General features: G+C 38.1%; 1 protein-coding gene across 1 annotated transcript; it reads right to left on the reverse strand.

The window, feature by feature from the left end:
• Positions 1–4,795: 4,795 nt before the first annotated feature.
• Positions 4,796–24,217, reverse strand: apobb.1 (apolipoprotein Bb, tandem duplicate 1). The gene is made up of 30 exons (XM_007547830.2): positions 24,124–24,217; positions 22,997–23,210; positions 21,662–21,694; positions 21,456–21,568; positions 21,213–21,358; positions 20,965–21,112; positions 20,398–20,550; positions 20,033–20,157; positions 19,847–19,932; positions 17,937–18,381; positions 17,716–17,830; positions 16,903–17,049; positions 16,600–16,811; positions 16,323–16,518; positions 16,047–16,226; positions 15,734–15,937; positions 15,457–15,624; positions 15,153–15,358; positions 14,855–15,037; positions 14,642–14,772; positions 14,355–14,565; positions 14,108–14,280; positions 13,681–13,841; positions 13,481–13,593; positions 13,013–13,386; positions 6,546–12,473; positions 6,339–6,450; positions 6,223–6,246; positions 5,945–6,131; positions 4,796–5,867 (listed from the first exon to the last, which is right to left on the reverse strand). The coding sequence occupies exons 2-30, from the start codon at positions 23,049–23,051 to the stop codon at positions 5,580–5,582; spliced, it is 10,617 nt and encodes a 3,538-aa protein (XP_007547892.2). The 5' UTR covers positions 23,052–23,210; positions 24,124–24,217; the 3' UTR covers positions 4,796–5,579.

The raw sequence follows: 24,217 nt of genomic DNA on the forward strand, positions 1-24,217 counted from the left end.
ATGACTGATTCAATACCGTTCGCATCTAGTGATGGATCACAGCAGGATTTAAGAGGATGTTGACTGAGCCAAAGCTGTCGTCTAAGGGATTTTGTGAGACGGGCTGCCACAGAAGACGGAAACGTGCTGATGGAGGTTATGGATAGCAGTTGTAGATTTATCTATATCTCCCTAAACATCTAAAAACGTATTCCCTCAAGCGAAAGTTTGCTTTGTCATAGATTCAACACGTGCAAAACTGTTCAAACCCCTCAAAGTTTGTGCTTTCACCAAAAGCACATTCATCAATTCATCCATTAATCGTCCGCCTGTCCTTGCAGGAGTTGTTGTCTGTGTCCAGCAGTGATTGGATAAAAAGCAGGTACACCCCGGAGAGGTCGCCGGTCCATTGCAGGGCAACAAACTTCGGTGTGTTTTATTATGCTGTCTTGATGTGAATAAACCTGCTCTCTGGGGTTGGTAGAGAAAATTCAGTGCCAAGAAAGTCACTGCACAGGTCAGGGGAAAAGTTGTGGAGATTTAGGATATAAAACACTGTCCCAAGCTTTGGAAATCCCAGAGAGCACAGATTGATCCATTACTTAAAGATGAAAGGAGTATGACAAGCTGGTTAAAGACAGTATTAATCAGCGAATCTGCATAGATCTGCAGCTGAGGTGGCGAGGACCTCTGATTGGACAGCCTCTAGACATGAATGCCAAAACATCTATAAGACTAGCAAAAATAAAAAGTCTTTGATGAAACTTCCAAAGATAAGGTGGATTAGTTAATGAGTTTGACTACAAACCATGTTACACCTTATATATATGCGTCACATAAAATCCTTTAAACTGAAATTAGGTGTGTGTAATGTTACCAAATGTGAAAATAAGTTTTTGTTTTTGCTGCTTATTTTCAATTAAAGATCACAAAGTAACCGGGGTGACGCATCTTGGCATTTTAAACACCATCCTGAAAAAACAAAACTAAACAAAACAAAAAACAACAACAACAAAAAATTCATCAGTTTATTTAGGAAAAGAGTTCACATTGGCACATTGAAGGTGAAATTACTTTTGCTGCCAATGCACTACATGTCCCCATCTAATATCAAAAGACACAATGTCAAAGTACAACATTAATGGTGCTAAAATGACTTTGAAAGTCGTTCTGGGTCCTTTCACAATCATGGCGACTCTGATTAATGTGATTTCCTAACTGCCTACAGCAACGAACCCCTTAGAATCACTTTACACAAGGTTAGTACTAAATGAAAATGTGCTTTTGAGTGTCCTTGTTACAATTGCCCTAGAGGAAATCCTGCTTCACTGCAGTGTCAGCAATAAATATGTCCTTGTATATGAAAGTGTCTTTGTTAAGGCTCAGGCAGGGTGGGCCAAACGCTCTTGTTTTCTCTTGAGGAGATGGACACGAGCCAGGAAATGAGTCTGAAATTGAGAGCACTTACCGTGAGTGAGTTTGTTTGGCAGGACGGGAGCCACGGCTTTTCACAGTCATGGGTTATTTCAAGTTTCTACTATGTGGCATTTCAAGACGCTTTATTTTTGCCAAGTCAGAGCAGACAGAAGGATCCGGTAATTTATGAGCCACGTTAGCTGGATGCAGGTTGTTCTGATGCTGTTGCTGTGGCAGCTTGAACAGCGGCTCATATCACAGATCAGTTATATCACTTTTTGAAATACTTGCTTCTTCACTTATGAAGTCTATGCAAAGAAAGCACTTTCACCTTATAATCCAATGAGAAAGAGATTGCATTAGCTATTGGCTAGTCATTTTCTTTTTTTATTAAGTATAACTTCATTTTCTTAGAGGATCCCTACCCCTATATGTTTTATTGCACCTTCTCATCCATATTAAGGCTAAAGCCAATATCTCTGATGGAAAAAATGAAGCCGTCTCTTCACCAGTGGAAAGGTTTGTTTCATATTTTTGTCACAACTGATCAGAATCTGATACTAAACTTTAAATTACTGGGCTATTGATTCAGGAACTGACTGATGTAGTTCCACCTATGCTGCTCAAATCTGCACAGTTAGCAGATTATGCTCCTGATTTGCAATGCTTCTTAAACTTCTTCACATATTACTGTCACAAAATTGCATTTAAATGGCTATTTTGTGATGCACCAACGCATAGTAGTGCGTAACTGTGAAGTCGTAGAAAAAGGCTGTAAACATTTAAAAAGTGTGTCGTCCATTTCAGCCAGCCTAAGTCAACGATTCAACTTCCTTGAGTCCTAAATGATTGGTTATCCAGGAGAGCTTTTGTATTGATTTGCAACATGCTATTTCTCATAGGGATGAGTATTAAACCATACCAAAGAGGTCTCTCCCACTAAAGGCTGGATGTCCTCGCTGTGGAGGTCAGGAGTTCATGTTTGTCCTTCCAGCTCACAATTTCTGCCTGACTTGACAAAAAGAGTGAAAGCAAACAGTTTGCCTGGTTCATTTAAGAAAATACTGACCATGACCTCTGAAGGTTTGCTCTTTTGAAGACGACACTTGATCATGTGTTCATGTAAGATGTTACGAATATTTTCATTTCATCCCTTACAGTTAATCCCCAGAAACACAAAACTAAAGCTAAAAAACTGAGCTAAAAACAAGGAGGAACATAAAAAAAAGCAAATTTATTGATATGTATCCACCTGGAGCTCTGTGAGGCGGAAACTTGGCTGCAGCTCCGAGGAGGAGATGTGTTGAAAAGGCAGCGCTTGCAAGCGTTTTGCATCCCCAAATAACTGCCGGGATATTAAAGGATTTCTCATGCATGAAAAAAATCAAAGCAATACTCCAGGTATGTGTTTGATAAGGGAATAACATTGTAACACGATATAAGAAAAAGTCAATTTTACATCATACTGCCCCTTTACAAAATTTCGCTCACCAAAAACATAAGTAAAGATAGAAGAAATTTGTAAGAGTGCAGATATTTCTTCACAGTGCATATGTTTAAGTTTTTCAAAGATTTCCGGGGATACGAGACTCTGATTAAGATAAAAAAAATATTGCCCTTCTTACAGATGACAGCAGGAGTAACTTCATTACGCGGATCAAAGTCTAGATCTATAGGTCTTAAATTGAGATGTACATCACATACAACATGCAAGTGTGAGTCACACACAACTAACACCTTTTGAGGCATCATATCCTGCTTCAGCGGAGATGAATGATTTCCCGTCAGGGCCATTTGCATTATAGGGAGGAGGGAAACCGCTGCTGACTCCGGCTGAAATACAGACAGATTGATTTAATTCCATTAAGTGAGTTACAGCGCCGATGAGGCAGCAGCTGATCTGTAACAGAGGACAGGACTGTTTAATGTTCCCCTGGCAGGTCGTGACAGTGAAACCCTGCAATGTGTGTGTGTGTGGGTGTGTGCGTGTGTGTGTGTGTGTGTCTGAATGTGTGTCACATTACAAGTCATAGTGAGACTAGTATGAATGAGGAAAGGGGGTTGGCCTAATTCCATCTCTAAGGGCCAATGGGTGCCTTGCAGAACTTAGCAGAGTTTTTCCAGCCTTATCTCCAATATACTCATTATAGGAAGTCATTTTGGTTCAGAATCAAGGACAGATAGAGGAAAGCAACACTGAATGAGATTATGTGAATCATACAAAATATATGCTGCCCTATTTTCTTCACATAAAATAAATGATTCATATTTCCAGGTAAAGCTAAGCAAATTTTGTTCCGTTGATGTTTGAATTTTATTGTCTTCTGATTGCAGCATGTGACTACAGGGATCACATAGTCAAATCCATGAAAGGAAAAGTTACTTTCTCTGGTGAAATTTTTATCATAATTCTCAAATCTACAAAAACATAAAATGATCAGATTTTCATAATTTTTGCATCTTTTAAACGAAGACTGACATTATTAAGTATCGCAATGTAACCAAACATTTTTTAACCTTGTTGTATGTATTTAAGACTCTCTTTAAAAATATTTTTCACATTTTTTGACAACATAAAATAATAGATTAAGAACACGTTGCTTCTCACTATTCTTCTTCTACTTAAATCTTCCACTAGAGGGCAGAAGATATATTTATCAGTAGAGCAGATTTTTGAAGAAAAATTCATATAGATCTGAGAAACAGATTGTTTTTTTCTATTTTTGAAGAAGAAATAACCTAATAATGAGCGCAGTATGCTGCACTGATAATCCTAGCCTGAAGGAAGTGTTTTTTGAGAGAGAAAAACTGTATGTGTGTGATATTTTAATAGTGTATGTGTGCAATTTCAGTTTTATGAGTGTGTAAGCATGTAGCAGTGTGTGTGTGTGAGCACTTAAAACACTTAAAATGGCCCCCCATGCTTTTGACCTATAGTCTATGTAACAAAATTAAGTTAAATTTACTTGTATTTTATGTTTCATGTGAAGAAATTAGTTCTTTAATAAAGAACAATCTTGCTTCTTCAAAATGAATAAATTATGCAAATACACTAGTTGAATAAACAATCTTAATTTGATTGTTGGTTTGAAAATAGTAAAGTGTTAGATTACTTGTTAGTAAAATGTGTGGTATATTGAATTTATGCGTTCTGACATCACTGCTGAGCAAACATTGATATAACCAGCTTTAAAAGTCCTAACAACTCTACTACTACCTCACCTGTTGAAGGAAGTCCTATCAATGTCCTTCAACATATTTCATTAATGACAAGCATTTTAGGAGAGACTCCATCAAACAAGTTCGGCCCAAAATTATTCATTAAATTAAATTATTTTAAAAAATGTAACTTTTCTATTGGCCTTTATGCAAGTACAAACAAATTGAGTAAACCAGTCACTTAAAGTTTGTAATACTGGCTTTTATTTTTTTCTTTGAGTTCCCGTAAAATGCTACAAGGTCAGAATTGATACAGTAAAAACCGATTACAGGTGACAGGTGTTCTATAAAACACACCTATAAATACAGTTGAGTTGTTCACACTCTTTCCAAACATGTGTGGTGAAGAGATTGTAACATGCAGACTTAGGTTTTCGATCTAGGTGGGCTATTTAATCCTGGAAATGAAATGGAAGGTCAATCCCAAGCTTGCCATTGCTTGTCCTCATGCAGGCTTGTACTTCCTCTGAAGGTTGCTGCATAAGACCATAAATTGCATTGATGATGTATTAGTTAAATGGTCCTGTCCATCATGGGCTCACACAGTTTGCTGATTTCATCCAAGTTGAAAGGAGGAATCTGATCAACTATTTTCTTAACTCCTGTAACAACCTCCCGGTAGACCTGATTGAAGTTGATCTAAATATTCAGACTTGATAGAATCGACAAACTCCTGTGTTTTCCCAATCACTGCCTTCAGGGTGTCATCTAACTTTTCCAGCATCATGTCAAGACTCTTGATGTTTTTCTATGACATCTTTTTGATACTTAGTTTGACCTCAATTATCTGCCTTCCAATAATCACCTCACCACTTGGCAATTCCACTTCAGGATTGCTAAATTTCTCAAGAAAATAGTCATAGTACACTTTCATGTTTGCCTGGATGAACTGATTGGTTGCCTCCATCTTACTAGCAAGGCTGCCGGTTAGCTTCTTTAGGAGTTCGGGAAGAGCGGTCAGCTCATCATTCAGTGGTGTTCTTAAAGAAAATGGATATCTGGCTCATTTGATCATCATAACTGATTGCGATATTATAGACTTCGCTGACACGGTTAGTAGCAGAATACTGGAGCATCTCCATGCTGCTTGTGATTCGGTATTTGTCAGAAAATTCTTCAACAGAAGAGATAATTGATGGGAGATCTGTCTTAAGTTGAGCAATCAGATCCTCAGATGCCTTAATGTACACAATGTTGGTGTTGGTCGTAGAGGATGCGATCAGCAAGATGTCAAAGTCAGTTTCTGAGGACATCTGCATGGAGAAAGGGGATGTTAAATAAGTCAGCTTTTTTAAATCTCAAAATGGAAGTTGTTTTGTAAAAAACTTACAGGAGAACGGCCATAGAACCTAGCACTCATTTGGGATGGGTCTCTGCAGTCAAGTTGAAGGCCAAAGAAGCCAGACGACGGAGTAGAAATAGAGATGTTAATATGGTCTCTTTCCACAGCATAGTGCAGCCTCAGATCAGTGAAAGTAGGACTGGTGATGCCAAGGTTCAACTTAATTTGGGCAGCACTGTCAGAGAAAACAAGCATTTTAATAAAATAAAATAAAAAAATGAACAAATTCTCAAATACCAGCATGTATATCTGCAGAGAATATTTACCTTTCATCAGCTTGGTGTTTCCTCCTTAAACAGGACAGAAAAGCAGTTTAATATTTATTACTTATATTGAATGTTATTATCAATAATCTAAAATGTGTCAAAATGTAAAATATTACCCCAAAGCTTGAACAGCGACATATTCGAAATCCAAGTTGAGCTGAGACTTAGTCAGGACAAGATTGCTGACCATGTTCAGGAGGTCATTCTCAAACGTTACAGTGGTGGAACCTTGGAGAAGGAATAGAAATATTCACTTCTGAAGTCAGTAGTATGTTAGTTATGGGATGGTAATGGGTATATTAGAATTTTTTTAATCAACTCACCTTCCATGTCATATCCCAAAACCTCAATAGGAGAAGTGGCAGTGGATCTAAACGTGACCTTGAGGGTAGGGGCACTACAGTCCACTTCAGTGAACATGTTTGTGTTGTACACTGGACTAGCAAACTTGACATTTGAAGTAATCTTCTGCTTGGATGGGTTCAGTTCAACAACAGTCTTTTCAAAGTAAGCAATGTCACCCAGGCTGCTTGGCTGTTTTATATCAATCTCAATATCAGATTTCAGTAATGATGGCTCAAAGTCAATAATGGCCTTTGCATTGTGTTTTCCCTCAGTTTTGAAACTTAACAAGTTTGCTCCATTGTTGCTTGAATAGGTAAGGTCTACAAAAAGACGGCCCATTGAGGCTTCGGCAGCCAGCTGTTGGTTTACATCTATGCCAAGGACTTTGGTGGTGCCATGTTTAAGCTTGGCATCAGTAATAAACTTGTAAGTTGAGCGGACAGTGTTTGTATTTAGATACACAACAGCCTCATTGTCCAGAACACCTAAAACTAGATAGTTTTCCAATGCTGTGCTGTCAATGTTTGACTTAAGGGATGACTCCACTGAAAGGTACTCTTCGTCTCTTTCTACTTTCACAGTGTGCTCTGCCTCAACCTTTCCAATAGCGTTTATATTGGGAATGTTGAAATCACCCTTTAGCTTTAGAGTGGACTGGGCATTGGGTTTGGAATATGGATTTGCAACCAGATTTTGGCTTGCTTCCAGATTGAGTATAGGTAGGGCAATAATTGATGATGTCGATACAGAGACAGTGTTCATGCTATAGGTACTGTCATGTGTGCCTTTAATGTAAAGATTTTCCAGGGAGAGAGAATTAGCTATCTTAATTCCTCTCTTGAGGCTCAGGTTGGTGGTTCCTTTGAGTTTTGTGTTCAGCCCTTCAAACACAGATGTAGTGGTAGCTCCTAGGCGGAACACAAGATCATCTTCAGCAAAAAGCAAAGTCTCAGCATTAAGGTTTATAATCGCAGACTTAAAAGAATACTCTGAGTTCAGTCTACCCATTGAGGGTATCTGGATCAGACCCATCACATCGATAATTGGGGCAGTGGTGCTTTTCGTGTAAAGGATCTTGGCATCCATATTAAAAGTCTGCTCAGTAGAAGACAGAATATTTTTGAGTCCAGTCTTCTCAAACAAGTTCAAATCATCGATAGGTGGAGAATGGAAGTCCACAAAGGGTAGGTCAAGTTCAGGAATGCTAATTGGATATTCCAGGAAGGACAGATCAGTCAGACCATCCACTTCAATTAAGACACCAGCATGATTTCTGGTATTGTCTGCAGTGAAGTTGGAGAACAATTTGTACTGGTTGAGGCGAGCCAGGAAGGCTGCATTCACCTTTTGAAAGTCAGGTCTTATGTTGACCAAGTAGTCATTCTGCAGGTCTATCTTGGCATTCAGAGATTTGAAAATGTTGACCTTGGCATTTGCTTTGTTTTGTATTTCAAAGAAAACTTCAGCAGGGCAGACTTTGAAATTGGCTGTGTTAGAGACCACTCCACTATCTGCACCATACAGTTCGGTGTCATGTTTTGCTTTCATCTCAATCTTCATATCATAAAGACTGACAACACCTGATGCATCAAGGACACTGTTCTTGATGAATAGTGCCCTTCCCTCATTCTGAACATTAAATGTAAAAGTGCCAGATTCAACTGTAATAAGCTGTTTCATTTTTAGGATTTCAGACTGTGTGTTTCCGGTGAAGGTTAGGCGGACAGTCTTGGGTTTGAGCGAAAGCTCAAACTTGCTCTTGTGATTGCAATCATGACTGTTAATTTTCCCTTCTCCTGTACTTTCTACCTCAAAATTTAGTGTTAAGCCATCTTGCTGCACAACTGACTTCTGCTTTGCAGTAATGTTACTTGAAATATCAGCAAATGGTATATTTACTACATGATTGTAAGTTGTGTCAACTTTAGAGGTCATTCCCCCTGCCACTGCAACGAAGGCTGTGTTAACCAAGTTGGCCGAGTAGGGTGCAGTATCAACCATAACTGCGGTTTTTGCTTGTGCTTGAGTTGAAAGACCATACAGAGACACAGATGCCTGATGTTCAACACCTAGATAAGTGTGTCTGAATGTTATAGTTTCTGCAAGGACAACACGTTTCATCTTTGGGATTGCGATGCGAGCGTTGCTGTCAAGCTTATAATTAAGGATGTCCGAAGTGGGAGATCTGCCCTGAGAACTAAAGGAGCCAATGAATAAAGGTGACATGTTGTTCACAGTGGAGTTCTGGAACTCGGCAGATGTCTTTATAGTGTACATGGGAGATTGGAATCTAATCTCACCGTAAAGTTTACCAAAGCATGGAAGCATAATCCCATTTGGAATTGTTGGCAGCTTTATTTCTGGAATCTCCATAGCTTTGGCAAACTTTTCTGTATCTACTTGCGGAATGCTGGGAAATGTGAATTCTAAAAGAGGGATTTCTGGCAAGGTGATCTCAGGAAGCGTTGGGAGGTAATTCAAAGTCAGATCTCCAAAGAAAGCATCTGGATCAGGCATTTTGATTTCAATGCTTACAATGAAATCAATGAGTTCAATGATCTTCTGATTGATGTCTTCAAATGAAAGAGTAAAAGCTTTCACAGTGTACATGCCCAAGATGGTAAACTCGGGCACGTTAATTTCTGCTGGTATCTCAAACTTATAACCGAGCTGTAGTTTTGTGGAAGGCACAACAAGATCTGTGAGAGGGAAGGTGAAGGATGGCACATTGATTTCAGCTCGTCTCACTTCATTCAAAAGACTTTTAATGATCTGCGAAATCTCACGAACAATTTTCATATCAGGCAACACCTCATTTATTTTACTAATAACATCAATGATGTTGTGTACAATAATATCTATTCCGATTCCGAATAAGAAATTGATCCCATTCAAAAACTCGTTAAGTTCTTCTCTGATGTCAGGATTTCTGATTTCCTCTTTTATGTATTCAGCAAATGTCTTGATGACATGTTCATAGATGTCTGTTGCAGACTTAACTATTTTTTCAACTTTTATTTCTCTCAGATGCTCTATAAAGTCTCGAATAGATGATAGCACTACATTGGCAAATTCGCGTGCCGCCTCAAGTTTCTCTGAAATTTTGAGAGTCCTGATTATCTCATTTGAGTAATTTCTATACTCTTCAATAATTTGATTAGTGTTGTCCACAATGTCATTGTAGTTAATGGACTTTAACTTTTGGAGCATGGTTTCAATATACATATTGAACTGTTCAATTATATCTCTAACCTCAGTTGTTTTTAAGTAGTTAATAGTGGCTTGAAAGATTTCTATAAATCTGTTGGAGATTTCTGAATCCTTCACAATTTTTACAGCAGCCTGGATGGTTTCCTGAATTCTTAGTTGTTTAATAATGTCTTGTGCTTTTTCCAAGACAGCCTGAGCCTTTTGGTCAACTTGAAGATATACAACTAACTCTTTCATCTTAAGAAAAATTACATTAATTTTGCCAGCAAGGTCAAAGTTATAAATCTTACTCTTAATCTCTTCCATTGTATTATTCAGTATGTGTACTGGAATAAGATAAACAAAGAAATCAATTACCTCTTTCATGTCTGTGGATGACAGCATTAGGTGTGAGAAGTCAAACCAGTCAAGTCTATCTTTAACTTTAGTCATGATGGCCTGTACTATAGCTTTGATCTGAAATCGGGCTTCTATATCAGACAGGAATTCAATACTGCTGCCTTTAAGTGTTTCTAGGTCAATTTGTTGTATCAGTTCACTTATTGTTTCAATCCCATTAACAACTTTAGCTTTGAGCACATTCAAGTCTTCCAGAACATTTTCTATCTCCTGACTGAAGTTTTGATACATTAGGTCCGCGAAGGTTTGGATGTAAGATGAGAGATTGATGAAAACTGTCTCAATGGCTTTCCTGAGACTTGTCAAAGCTGCATCCATGTTCTCTCTGGTGATGGAAAAATTTTGGCTAAAATCACTGAAAAGCTGTTTCAGTCGATTCACTTTGTCTTCTAAGTTAATTTGAGCAAGAAGTTCACTTACTTCCTGGGGAAGAGCCTCAAGTCTTGCCCTCACCTCACTTTTGTTGAGGAAATTTTGCAGAGATTCTGCTACAACCACAATTAATTCCTTGATGCTCTCCATGAAGACAGGCAGACTTTCAATCAGGGGGACATGAATAATATGACTTTGTGTGTTCTTGTCATATTTGAGGAAGCCAGAGATGGTGAAATCTTGGTTCTCTGTGGAGTCTGTGTTCATGATGTTTGTAAGGATTGTGCCTTGAACCTCAATTCCAACCCTCTCCTGAGTATTATAAATCTCTATGCCTTCACTAAATTCATGCTGATTCATTTTAGATTTAACTTTAAAACTTGTCTTTTGCTCCTGGGGTGTTAGAACAGCATATATGTTGTTATGATATGTGGTCTCAAAGGAAAGGCGGTTATCTATCTTCTGGGTCACCGATGCTCTGCATTCATGGGAGCTGACAAAAGCAAGGGGTTGTGCTCTCAGAGAGGACTTGCTATAAAGTTGGCCACTGTGCTGTCTATAGAAGGTAATATCTCCGTCTCCATTGAACATGGCATCAAGGTTGAAATCAAAAGGAACAAAATTGCAGCGCATGGTGTGGTCAAAGCGAATAGGCTGTGAGTTGAAGCGGACATCGTTACTAAACCGTGCGGCAAGGCCAACAATTTCAAGCTCAGCATTGTGGCTCATGTGAGTGCCAAATACCTTTCCAGTGGTGCTGTATTTTGCATTTGCACTTAGATCTGCATAATTAATCTGGTATGTGTGCTTTATTTCGTCTATTCCATATAGGGCTGTCAGTTTTCCAGTCAAGTCAATCTTGTAAAGTTCTGCCAGTAACTGTGCATCATTATCAAAACTGGCATCCAAAAGTTTCAGGTGGTTGTTAATTTTTGCAGAGGCAGTGTGAGGCTTCAGGCCAAAGATGATATCGTGATTATAAGAGGCATATTCACTTGCACCAGCTTCCACCTTTGAGTTGAAGTCCAGACTAGAAAGAGTGATGGTCAGCGTGTTAGAATTATCCACTTTGATATCATGAATTGCAGCTTTGTTGGTAATGGACAGAGTTCCTCTTGAAGCATCGATTCCAGCATTGAAGGTGTTTTCTAAAGAGAGTGGGCTTTGGAGAGTAGTTGTTCCACTTGTGCTTAAACCATCTTTGTTCATTTTCAGTCTGGCCTCATGTGTAACTTCATTCTCAAAAAGCTTTATGTTGGCATTGCAGCTTACTATCAGACCATTGTCATCGAAGGTGGACATAAGTATGGAGTAAACGCGATTATCAGAGTAGTCTCCATTCGTCTCTATTCTTATAGTGGCTCTACCAGCACCAGCAGAGCCTTCAGCCTGGTTGCTAATCTTGAGACCAAGAGCATGTGCGCTTGCGTCACATTTCATCGTCAGCCGACTCTCTTTGAAAGAAATTTCTGTGACATGTGTGAAGACGTCCTCCTGGGCTTTGGTGTTTGATTTAGCCAAAAATTCACCATTGCTAAGGGACCCTGAAATTTGGTTCTCAGCTTTAAAAATGGTTGAATCAAGTTGGATTTCAGAATCAATCTTGGCCTCTGACCTGAATGGGAACACAGAAATTGCCTGGACTGAAGTGGTTGTGCCATAAATTGGTCCAGCCTTGAACGATCCCTCAAAGTTGTTGTTGATTTGAACTTCTTGAGTGCTGATTTCAGTCATGCTAGTGTGCTGTAGTTTTGCATTAATGCCAAATTGACTTGTGGCTTTGATTTTGGTGTTTGATTTCAAAGTGAATTTGTCTGCGATAACTCCATCTTCTTCAGTACTGAAACTAGCTTCGAATAATTTATGGGTAAAAGAGCTTCTCAAATGAGCCTTGATGGATTCGGTTATAGACACCATCCCAGAACCTAAACATAAAAGAAAATAGGAAAAAAAAAAACATATGTGAAGAATAGCAAGATGACCTACTAATTATAATGCCCTAATAATTATGTACAACCAAGCAAATTAAATTTCTAAAAATGTTCCCATGAAATGTATAGCATAGTGTCTCTGCTTTCCCAAAAAGATGTCAGCAACTGGCCAGGCCAAGTAACCTGATCAGAACCAGCTCATAACCTTAAGCATGTTTATATTAAAAAAAACTTACATTTTACTTCTACAAATATCTCAAGGCAAGCCACTTCAAAACCTTTAAAAATAGTTTTCTGGGAAACCTCTTTTAGTTATTCTAAACTGAGGCTGTTTAGTTATTGGCAGCTTAAATACTGACATATTGGTGACACCGAGGGGAACAAATAATCTTATGCAAAGTGGCCAAATGATTTCATAACTGTAGCAATAGTTGTAGTAAAAAACTAACTTAACTTTTGTCAAATATTTTGACAAAAGAGACCAAAGTATCTCTTCACTGAATGAAGGATGACGGAAATGATTATTAACATACCTTCAACTGCTACAGAGAGGATGTCAATCGGGGAAGTTCCTTTTGCATCAAACCTTGCAGAATAACTAGGTGGTTCTACAACGTCCTTTCCAGCTGCAAGTGTTGCCTCCACATCATAGAGATTGCTGTTTATCAAAGTTGAAAGTTCAACTTTGCTAAAGACAGGAACAGACACAGCGAAGCTGTCTGGAACAGCAAAGTCGGGTATCGGGATTTTTCTGGCAGGAATTTCCAATCCAAACTGGGGTATAGACAGCCTAGGAATGGTTAGAGCTGGTGGGAAATTTAGGTCTCCTGGTGTCTTTCCTCCTAGAGGCAGCGGGATTACAAATGTGAAGCGATCATCGTTGAAGTAGAAGATAGCCTTTGCGTCACTGTTAAAAAAAAAACGAAGCAAGTCCCATATATAAATGTTTTTGATTATATAAACATGTACTATTAAAATTAGCTTTGATTTACTAATCTTACGTATTCAGGAAGAGTTTCTCTGGCAAAGAAATATCTGGTATGTCGGGCAATCTGAAGTTTTGCATGTAAGGGAGCATTTCAGCACCATACTTTTCCATGTAGTTGTTTGCCGCCTAAAGAAATCAGAGGCATGTTTTTATTGTTGTTGTTTTGGCTTCGTTCACATCTCTGACAAATAAATTCTGATTAAGGATGCATACCTCCACAAACTTTCTGAAGATATGACGAACTTTCATGTCGGTCTGTGCCACTTGCATGTCAAGAATCTCGTTGCCATACTGCTGGATGATGTCACCGGTAGGCAAGGAGGTGGTTTTTGTATCCACATCAGACTTGAACTCCAGCTCAATCTTGCTGCCATCTGAAAACGTAATTCAATACCTGCATTATGTCCTTAAAAGGATCTGTAATTTATTAATGATTCAGTTTTAAAAGGAGTTTGGAAAAGGGAGGTACGTTCAACGAGATTTTGGTGACTAGTTCAATTAATCAAATGTTTGGTGCATTCTGTCACAAATTAGTAGTTGCTGGCAATTTATTTCCAATTGGACAACCACCAAAGTAGAATTAGTTGCAGTCAAACTTTCTTACACATAAGAAAAAGAGATGACAGTGAAATGGGATTACCGTATTTCAATTTAATTTTCTGCTCAGAGGAAACATCCATGACCTTAATTTCATTCTCAAGCTCCAGTTCCAGTGGATCATCATGTTTCAAACTAGCAGTGACGGTGGATTCAGCGCTGATAGAGGGCACCAGGAGCTGGACTTGCAGCATGCCTTCCTTTTTTTCCTTCAAACTGAAAAATGTTATCAGCCAGTCAATCTAGGGCCCCGTTATTGTTATTTTATGTATTCATGTTGCATTTCTTACTTAGCACGTGCAATCAGGGAAACCTGAGGAACGTTCTTGTTGATGAGATCAAGAAAGATGGAATGAGTTCCTTTGACTTGAGCGTTCCCATCAACGACGCCGAGCCTGATTCCAGCCTCCACATCAAAGTCAGGGATCTGAACGTCTGCTGTGATGATATTTGTTTCTCTGTTGTATTTCATCTCCAGTTGGGCTTCAGTTGGCGCTGCTCCTGTTGTTGATCATGCAATGGCGCCTTAGTCCTTCTTGATTTATCCAATTAAAGCAACATTTATACTGATCCCTACCTTCAGCTCTCAAGATAAACTTCAAAACGTCAACCTTCTGCCGGCCCTCGTCTCCCTCCTTGAGGAGCTCGTATCTAACAGTGGCTGTGTACTCCGTAACTTCTCCCGTGGGATGGAGCTCCACAACAAATCTGTGTTGTTCAGTTGACAGAACCTGTTAGCTAATCACATGCTATTTTTGACATTACTGTAGGAAAGGAATTTCAAACTTACTTGCTGTCACCGGTCAGGGGGAAGTAGGGTGCAGTCTCATGAGAGAATGCATCAGCATACTGCAGAGCAGAGCAGTATTTCATGCCAATGAAGGCAGGTGTGCACTTATTTAATTCAACTTTGTCTTTCACCACCGGAGGTAACATTTTCACGTCTGATCCGATTACTGCCACAAAGGAGTTTCTAAATTGCAAAAGTAGCAAGAATTTAAGTATGCCTGAAAGCTTAAAACTTGAACTTAAAACTTAAAAAAAAAATGTTTGAGCATTTTTATTTGTTATTTTTTTGTATAGCTTACGTTATTTGGATTAGCTTGGCGGGGTTTGTTGGGGCTGGGATAGTCAGCTTAACGTGGTCACGTCCCACTGAGACCTTGGCTCTCATCCCACTCTCGTGGAAGATGTTAGTGTGCATCTCTAGTCCAGAATTGACATATTCAGGGATGTGGGATCCAACCTGAGTGACAAACTCAATGCCACCAAATGGCATGAAAGTCGCTGTGCTCTGTAGGTAAACACAGTAGAAAGATCGATGCAGCAAGACTCGAGTTGATGCTGTGAAAAAGTTATAAGCATCCTGTTACCGTAGCCATAGATAATCACCATGTCGCGAGCAATCTGAAGTCCGCCTTTGAAGCCTGGGGTGAAAGTACCAGACAGTGCAATCCGTAGAGGTACTCCAGTAACAGTTGGAAGGAAGAATTCATTGTCCATGAAGATGTAGTGGGCAAAGATTGTGTTGTCAGGGCTAGTCATCAGGGATCTTAGTATCTGTGCCAAAAAAGTCCACAAAGCACGTTAAGCAAATAAATTATGGATTTTTTAAACAAAAACTTAACTTTCAACAAGAACTGCTAGGTTCTGCTTTTTTTGAACTCACTTCATGTGGGAACATCTTGAGCATCTTGTCAATCAGCATGCCGGCAGAGTAGGTCATCTCCTCGATGTCGTTAGTCCTGAGATATCCCAGCTCATTTCCCAAGAGTTTCAGATAAACCATTGCTTCCGGAGACTGTGCAGTCTTCAGATCATTGACCAGCTTCCCGAGGTTTTGTCTGACCTCGTTCACCAGGTTGTTGGAGGTCTACATGAAAATGTGCAAAATGTCCTAAAATTGCCTGCTCTCCAACCACCTGACCTCCCCAAAAAACATGAGATGAATATATGTGAGTATTGAATGCTGCTTGAAGTACCTCCCTCTTCATCCTGTTCCTCTTCAATGCAGGTATGGCATTCTCCAGGATCTTGTTGACTGCTTGTGGCATGTTTTCAGAGACAAAGTACATTGTCTTCAGGGCAGTATCGGGGAAAAAACCGTTCTCTCCAAACAGGGCCTCGATTGTTGGTTCAAATCCTTCACCTGTCATACCAATCTGCAAAGAATGAGATTTTTTTATTCCAAAGAAACTGTTTTAGATTAGCAAAAGTCCTTAGGGCACAAAAGATGTCAAATAGTTTAAAGTGTTTACCTCCATCATGTCAATCTCAAAGCCGAAAGCCCTCAGAGTCATTTCAAGCATAACTTCCTTCGGCAAGTAGCTGACACCCTCAAAAATCATGTTGCCCTGCACTGATCCAATCTTATAGTTGCGTGAAAACTTGATTGGGTCCATTGTGGGTCCGATTTCATTGCCTTGCAGGGCATCCTGGATCTTCCGCCTCAGGCTGTAGGAAGACAACACACTCTACTAAAAGAATAACAATAAATGTGTCGGCATTTTATTCTGTGGCATTGCTCGATCTTACTCTTCGGTTTCTGGTTCAGTCGAGGACTGAATGTTGGTGATGTGGGAGATTACAAAGCTCCTGAATTGTTGGTTAGCCTCACTGGACAAAGCGTTGATCAGCTGCGTGAGCTCACTCGGCTGTGGGCCCTTCATAATTATAAGATATGCAGCAATGCGTTCTTGGACAGGGTTGCTGTTGTCCAAAAGCACCTGCATAAACACGTCCCTTGTCTGCAATCGACAGACGTCAGTGAAAAAGTAAGATTAGTAAAGAAATAGTGACAAACAAAATAAAAATACTGGCTAGAGTTGTTTTGCTTGCCTCATCTGGGACTGGAATCTGCCTGTATACTTGAATAGCAGCCTGCTGCACTATTTGGGAGGCTGCAGGCTCCTTCACACACTGGATCACAGCAGTCCGTAGTGCAGGACTAACAGGAATCACAGCTGGAGCCATATTTCCAATCACCTGAAAACAAATTCAAGCCGATTTTCAGTTGGGATTACTTCACTTTGGAGATTCTTAAAAACACGTTCAGATGAAGAAGCGCTGAAAAGTTTGACAGCTCAGACTTTTATGCCCAAAATGTATGCAATGCAGATTTAAACTTAGGAAATTAGTAAACCCTCAGAATATTCATTTTCCTCAGAATACCTCAGCATTTTTCTCAATAAATATATTTCGAATGACTCTTACTAATGTAAATTCATACTGTTTGTCAGTAACTACAGAAGTAATCCACACATAGAAAATCTGCACCAATACCAATATAAATGTATGTGTAAGTACAATGACACATGAAGGATGTATTGAGTGCATGGAGAGAAGATGCAAAAAGCCAAAAACACCTAAAATTTGTCAGCGTTTGGAAAGCAATCCTGCTACCAGTCAGTGCTAATTAACGGTTTTGTCCTAATAATATAACTGATGGTTTATGAAAAATTTTCTAATAGCCAAGGTATTGCGTAAGATGCATCTTTTAGCGTTATTGTTGCAAAGATAATGGTTTGTGTAGACTTCAAATTAATAGATTTTATATAAAAATATACCCCCTGCCACATGTTACTTTCATTACACATTCAGTACATTCTGGACTTTTTGTTTGTATTTTGAGGTAGCAGCTGTGATCCTTGCCCTGAGTGTCATGAATGTGTGGTCCTTCGCCCCAGTACAGTCGCCCAGCTGGGAAGCCATGAACTCGGCAACAGAGTGGATCTCTGGAATAGTTTTTTTCTCAACTTTGTAAAATCTGTAGAAAAGACACAATGATAAATGCAGAAGAGCAAAATCGTACACATGGTAGAATGGCATTATTTCTGATTAATTTTACACAAAACAAAGAAATGATCACCTACCGTTTGACAACATTGCTCAGAGCATACATGATGGGCTTACTAGGTTTGTATTTGGCCATCTCGAGCAAATCATTGATCAGGAGCGCAGATGGATTGGACATGAGTCCCAACGCGAAAACAGCAGCGTCGACCTCGAGGTCCGAGGTGTCGAAAGTCCTGAGGATATGCATGATTGCACTGCTGCACTCGGGGGTTCCACACTGGGCCAGAACCTGGTAGGTCAGGAAGCGGGACAAGGCGACGGCCTCGGGAAGGGCAGCCTTCAGGGTTTCAGTCTTCATTCCACGGACTGTGGAGATGAGGGTGTGGAAGAGGTGTGCCCTCCTCTCTCCTTCGGTCTCGGGCAAATTGACCAGTTGTCTCATGAGATTCACAGCCGCGTCTTTATCCTGGATGCTGCTCTTGTCCTCGACAATCTCCATGTTGAGATCCTTGACGTTGTTGTCTTAATATAAAACAAGTAGACATCTGTATTAATTCTTACAATCTGCAAACCGCAATGCAGTTTCCATAAAGATCGTTTGAAATGTTTAATAACATCCTCAAAACTTTCTACATTAAGTATTATTCAAAATGTTACATGAAATAAAAATATATTTTCTTCTTAACGTTCAGAGTCTTTCACACTTAAGGACATTCATATCATCAGAATAATATCAACAAGACCAAAATATAGCCAGAGTGAATACAAAATAATGCTTTCATGTCAAACCCACTTGACTTTTATCACTTTTGTACAGCACTTTGGCGCAGTTTTAAACCTGTTTTTAAAGTGCTATAAAAATAAATTTGACATTGACTCTATATGTCAAAGTTAAATTTCCACACGTTTGTCTTTCTTTTTTGTTTTTTTGTGTTTTTTTTTCTTTTACTTAGTAATCATTCCACTCATTGTTCTATTTTCTGTCTTGTTGTATAAATCTAATATGTTTTATAGATGTTGTTCAGGCTTCTTGGTTGACATGCTGAATGAATCCTCAAAGCACTTTTGGAGTAATTTTAGTGGACCAGCCTCCACTGGCAAAGTCACTGTTACAACATTATTTCCATTTGTGGATAATGAAACTCACTGCAGTTCTCTGGAGTCCAAAGGATCTGGAACCTTTTCCAGACTGATCGATGTTACTGACTTGTTTCCTTTATATCAAAATATGATGTTCTGTCTTTTGAGACTTTTCGACCTTCATATTGTCAGACTGACTTTCTTGATCTATAAGTCCAGTAGTAGTGAAAACCAAGTAAGACTGAACTCAGTATTTCAAATAATGTGTTTAATGACACTTCATTCATCATAGAAAAGCTCCATTTTGTATTTACTCATAGTAATGTCTTTTTTAAGTAAATGTGCATGAAGGCATTTTCACAACCTTTCCTGCCAACTGCATGATTTTCATAAAAAGCACCACAGTTTACTTCAACTGAACAACAGATTTTTTTAAGTCACATTTTGGTTGGACGAAGTGCTAGTTCAAAAACATACCCCTAAAACATCTTTACAAAACATTTAAAAACTAGTATGTAGAGTCTCTCCTGGTTGGATGTTGTATTTGTTTTTTGTGAAATTGAAACAAACAGCTAACAAATGGCTGCCAGTCACATCATGCTACTATTTCATAGATTCAAATGGTCAATTCATTCTAGCGTACCCCCACCCTACCCTTCAATAGACCAAGCGTTTATCCTTTGTTTATTTATTTATGCTGGTAGTTTATGCATATAAGTAATCACAAATATGCTAACATAACTTCATTTTCTGTAGATTTTTGACACCATTCTTACCGTTTACCTGTATGATTTCTATTTACTATTTATATATGATAATAATTAAATTACCATGGTCACTAAATTACAACATTCTGACTGGAAATTTTTAATGATTTCTGAAAAGCGACCTTTAACAAAGGACTTACCCCGTTCAAACACGTTGTCATTGTGAGAAGAAACCTGGACCAGAGTCAACTCCTGCTTTCCAACATTGGTAAATCCATATTTTCCCCTGTAAAAAAAAAAAAAAAACATATAAATATAAATGAACAGAAATCTAATCATGAATCTTTGTTCAATAAGTGATGACACTCCTGAAGGATTTGATTTACTTGTGGGAGAAAGGTATAACGAGGTGTTCTTCGGTGCAGGAGCCGGAGGTCATGTGTTTTTTCTCATTATCAAATTTGTAGTTGCATGTTTGGGAGCTTCTGACCAGCTGAGCCAACGGATAGTGCTACAAATTAGGACAATGTGAAGTTAGTAACGTATTAAAAAGACACAGGCGAAATGTTTGTGTCATCTCCTATCAAAGATTTATAAATTGCATTGCTAAATTTCATATTTAGCACAGATTCAACATAAAAAACACGAATAAGATTAAATCTGTCCAGAATAAAATGTTTTATTTTTTCACAGATTATTTGTGCAAAAGTATTTCCTGTGATCTCCTTGCAGTGACTTTAGGGAGTCTTACCATGCCAGTAAGGAGGGCCAGAGGGCTGCTGTGATCTTTTATGGGCACAAACTTGTCACATGTGGACAGGTCCCTGTGCAGGCTGATGTCAGTGTCAATGTCCTCTCTGGCGTTGCTCGTGTAGGAAGTCGTGCACTTGCCATGGATGGTGGGCTAACATAAAGATGGAGAATTAGAGAAGATAAATGCATGATGGAAATTGGAAACATTCATTTAAAGAGCTCCCCGTGCTTAATGGCAGATTCGGTAAAGCTTTGTGAAAAGCCTTTAAAATAAGTAAAAACGTGAACTTTAATAAATAGTTATATTAACAAGATCACAGCTGCAGCAACGTCCAGTTCTGTAAAGTTATGAATCTGAAGGAAATAGTAAAAAAAAAAAATCTCTAAAAGGAAGTTGCTGCAGGGGAGCCAGCAATGTTGGCACAGAGGATTTCCTGGAAAAAAAAAAAAAAAAGTGCATTTTTATTTATTTATTTATTTATTTTATTTTAAGGCTTTTTTCACATTTTTCCAGTGGTGCCATTAAGTTCAGCCATTTAGCATTTTTCATAATAAATCCCACTACCATGTTGTGGTTCTTCTCTTCCTCCAGCAGAGGCACAGCCAGGGCGGAGACGATGCCTCTCTTGAAGTTCAGAATATTTGTTGTTTCGCCATCCGCAGGGAAGAGCTTCACGTCATACTCGCCCTCAACAACAAACTTCAGAGGATGCCTGAAAGAAAATGTGTAATGTTTTTATTTATTTATTTATTTATTAATCAATTCTTCTTCAGAAGTTTTTCATTTCTTCCTTTTAACATCCATTATCTTACCGTTCCATTTCGGCGGCAAAGCCGTCAGAGCTGGCGGCTGGAAGGAACACGGGGTTGCCATTTGCGTCCGTGTCCACCACCTCGCTCAGACTGCAGCCTGTGGTGCGTAAGATGAAACTGCACATCTGTGGAACTTCGATCTCAACCTGTGTAAAAAAATCAAAAGCTTTTTATTCTGTCTTATACAAAATGAACAGGAAAGAAGAAATAAAAAGAAATCTGATGATTATAAAACAATGCTACCTTGCAGGAGGCCTTGGGTCCATTCTTGAGCTCTGAGGCTCCACTGATGGCATTCAAAGATTCAGCTTCATATTGGTATTCATATTTGTGCAGGGGCTTGTACCTTTGGGCCACTAGAGGAGATCAAATAAAGATGTGAAGCATCTTGATCCTGTATCATGCATGTTTGAACATTCTAAAGGAACAAAATGCCAGAAGCGACTTACGCAAACAGGTTGAAAATATTTCGTCTTGGGCAACTGTTAATGGAAAATCAGATTAGTTAGCATTTTTTTATTTATTTTTTTGGTAATATTTCCCCGAAGGGTAACAAAATAATGATGTATACTTGACTTGTACTAGTCCAGTTATAAATGATTATGCTTAAGTCTTTATTAATTTACTGGTTGTCTGTGTTCAAAAAGTCAGCAAATACAGAAAGACGTCATCACAGTTCCTCTGGTCCAAAGTGACGCCTTCAGTTGTTGAACAGTTTAAACCTCAAATTGATTTGGTATTTTTGTGGCCTTAAGCAGAATTTCTTTTATAAATAATTAGACTATATCACAAATACTGTAAACCATTTAATATAACTAATATCCAGCTTTACTGTATATCAAAATCTGTCATCAGATATCAAGTTATTTTCATCTTAGGCATGGATACACATTTTTCAGGGAGTTTTAATTTAGGCATTCATAAGGGTTCTTCCTCAGACCAATACAAAAAAGGAAAACATTGACACGAGACACTAGGTCAATGTTTGGCGAAAGGTGCTGAATTTTGGCTGTAGTGAAGGTTAATTGAGATTAAATAATAAAACTGAGTTGGTCAGCAAGTGAGTAAAGGAGCAGAGATATTTTGGAGATGAAAAGTCTAAGTTCAAGGATCAGTTTGTGCAACACAAGCAGCAAAGCTATCTATGGTCGACTTCATAAAAAAATTAAACCGTGTACAAAAGATTGACTCAATAAAAATTTTAGTTTTTAAAAAATGGTAAAAAAAAAAAAAGAAAAGAAAGAAGAAAAAGTAAAATGGTTTTAAAATTACCATTTGTAAAATTGTAAAAAGAAACTATTTGTTGTTATTTTTATTTATTTTAGATTAAGGAAACATCACTTTAGATTAAAACAATATTACAGAAAATGTACTTTTAGTTAAAGGCTCCAAATAAATAAATATTCATATTTACTATGAAATGCAATCACACTTATTGTTTTTGGTCAGTTGCACATGTCACCTATTCTAGAAAATAAATAGGCAGCATGCTTTCAAAATTATTTATATTTTGAAAGTATTAGTGTATGTAAATTATATATTTAAATTACATTTAGTCACTTAAGACTTAGAAATCAAAGATTTGACTTTGAACTTGACTTTAGACTTGACTGAAAGACTTGCGATCTGCAAAAAAATGTTTTGAACATAAGTTTATAGTAACACTGGGCTAACATTTAAAAACTCATTAAATAGTTGCAATTCAAGTTAAAGTGCTTTACTGTTTAAATATGAGCGCATTTAAACATAGACCTGTGATGTTAGATGTGTTGCAAGGTACTCACGAGCCAAGGCTGATACACTGAGGAGCAGCAAAAGGCAGAGCTTAGAGACCCCCATGGCGGGCTCGTTGCAGCTCTCTCCTCCCAGGTTGGTGAGTTCTCAGTCGAGACTGATGTCTCCGTCTCAGCTCGGATGTTTTATACCAACACCTGGACTCTGTCAGAGGGCCGCAAAGCACAGACAGTGCTTTGAACGCTCAAAGTCCACTGCACACTCCTGTGTGGAGGGACAAAGGCAAAAGGTTTGAGAATGTAGATCGAAGCATGCTTACAAAAACTGATAAATGGTACTTCTTGTACTTTATTTTAGATATCAATTTTTGGTAAAACAGTATTTGAGTTAAATGAGATATGTATTTTTTTTTCTTTGTGAGGACATTAAAAGTTACTGAAATGTTCCAATTTTATTTGTTGCTTTTCTAAAATTATGCTTTAAAATTATGCTTAGTGTTCTCTATTTTTCAAATGTGCATGCACAAAAAATAAATATGCTTTGTATCAATAAAAGTTACTTAACTATTGTATTCTTTACATTAAAAGAATTTCATTTGATTTAATGAAATATTCTAGAGCAACACTGCAGAGACTAGATTTAGTCCACAAAGCATTCCAAAAAAAAAAAAAAAAAAAAAAATGTCATTCTTACTGCAGAAATCAAAGTTCAGTCTGTCCGGCTTGATGCTGCAGTCTGAATTAGGTCACATATTGGTGATCACTGAGTGATCAAAGCATGATTTAGACACAAAGTCCCTGCAGTCTTTAGTGGGAAAAGATAATCTTATCAAAAACTTCATAACTTCATACCTCTGATCTGAAGAATAACTATTACTCTGGATTTATTTTCTTAATTATGTTACATTCAGTTGGTCATTTAATGTTCTTTTTTTTTGTTATTGATCTACCTAATCAGTGTTGCTGTTAGTATATTAAACATTAACATTTTTTTTTTGTAATTTATTTATTTCGAACATGATACAAATGTAAAAAGTAATATAGTACACTATATTTTAAATGACCCATTTAACATAAATTTTTTAAAAGGATATTTGAGAACTAATCACACATGGACTTTCAAATGTAATTATTGCTTATCAAGACAAAAAAGAAGTTATTTCAGATGTTGTACTTACTGCGTTTGTCTCTGGTACAAGAGTCAGCTGCTTGTTGTTCCTTTTCCACTGCCAACAGTGAAGACAGAGAAAACATTTACCAAACTTTTTTGGG

The sequence above is a fragment of the Poecilia formosa genome, unplaced genomic scaffold, assembly GCF_000485575.1.
Source record: "Poecilia formosa unplaced genomic scaffold, Poecilia_formosa-5.1.2 Scaffold1, whole genome shotgun sequence".
NCBI classification, from domain to species: Eukaryota; Metazoa; Chordata; class Actinopteri; order Cyprinodontiformes; family Poeciliidae; genus Poecilia; species Poecilia formosa.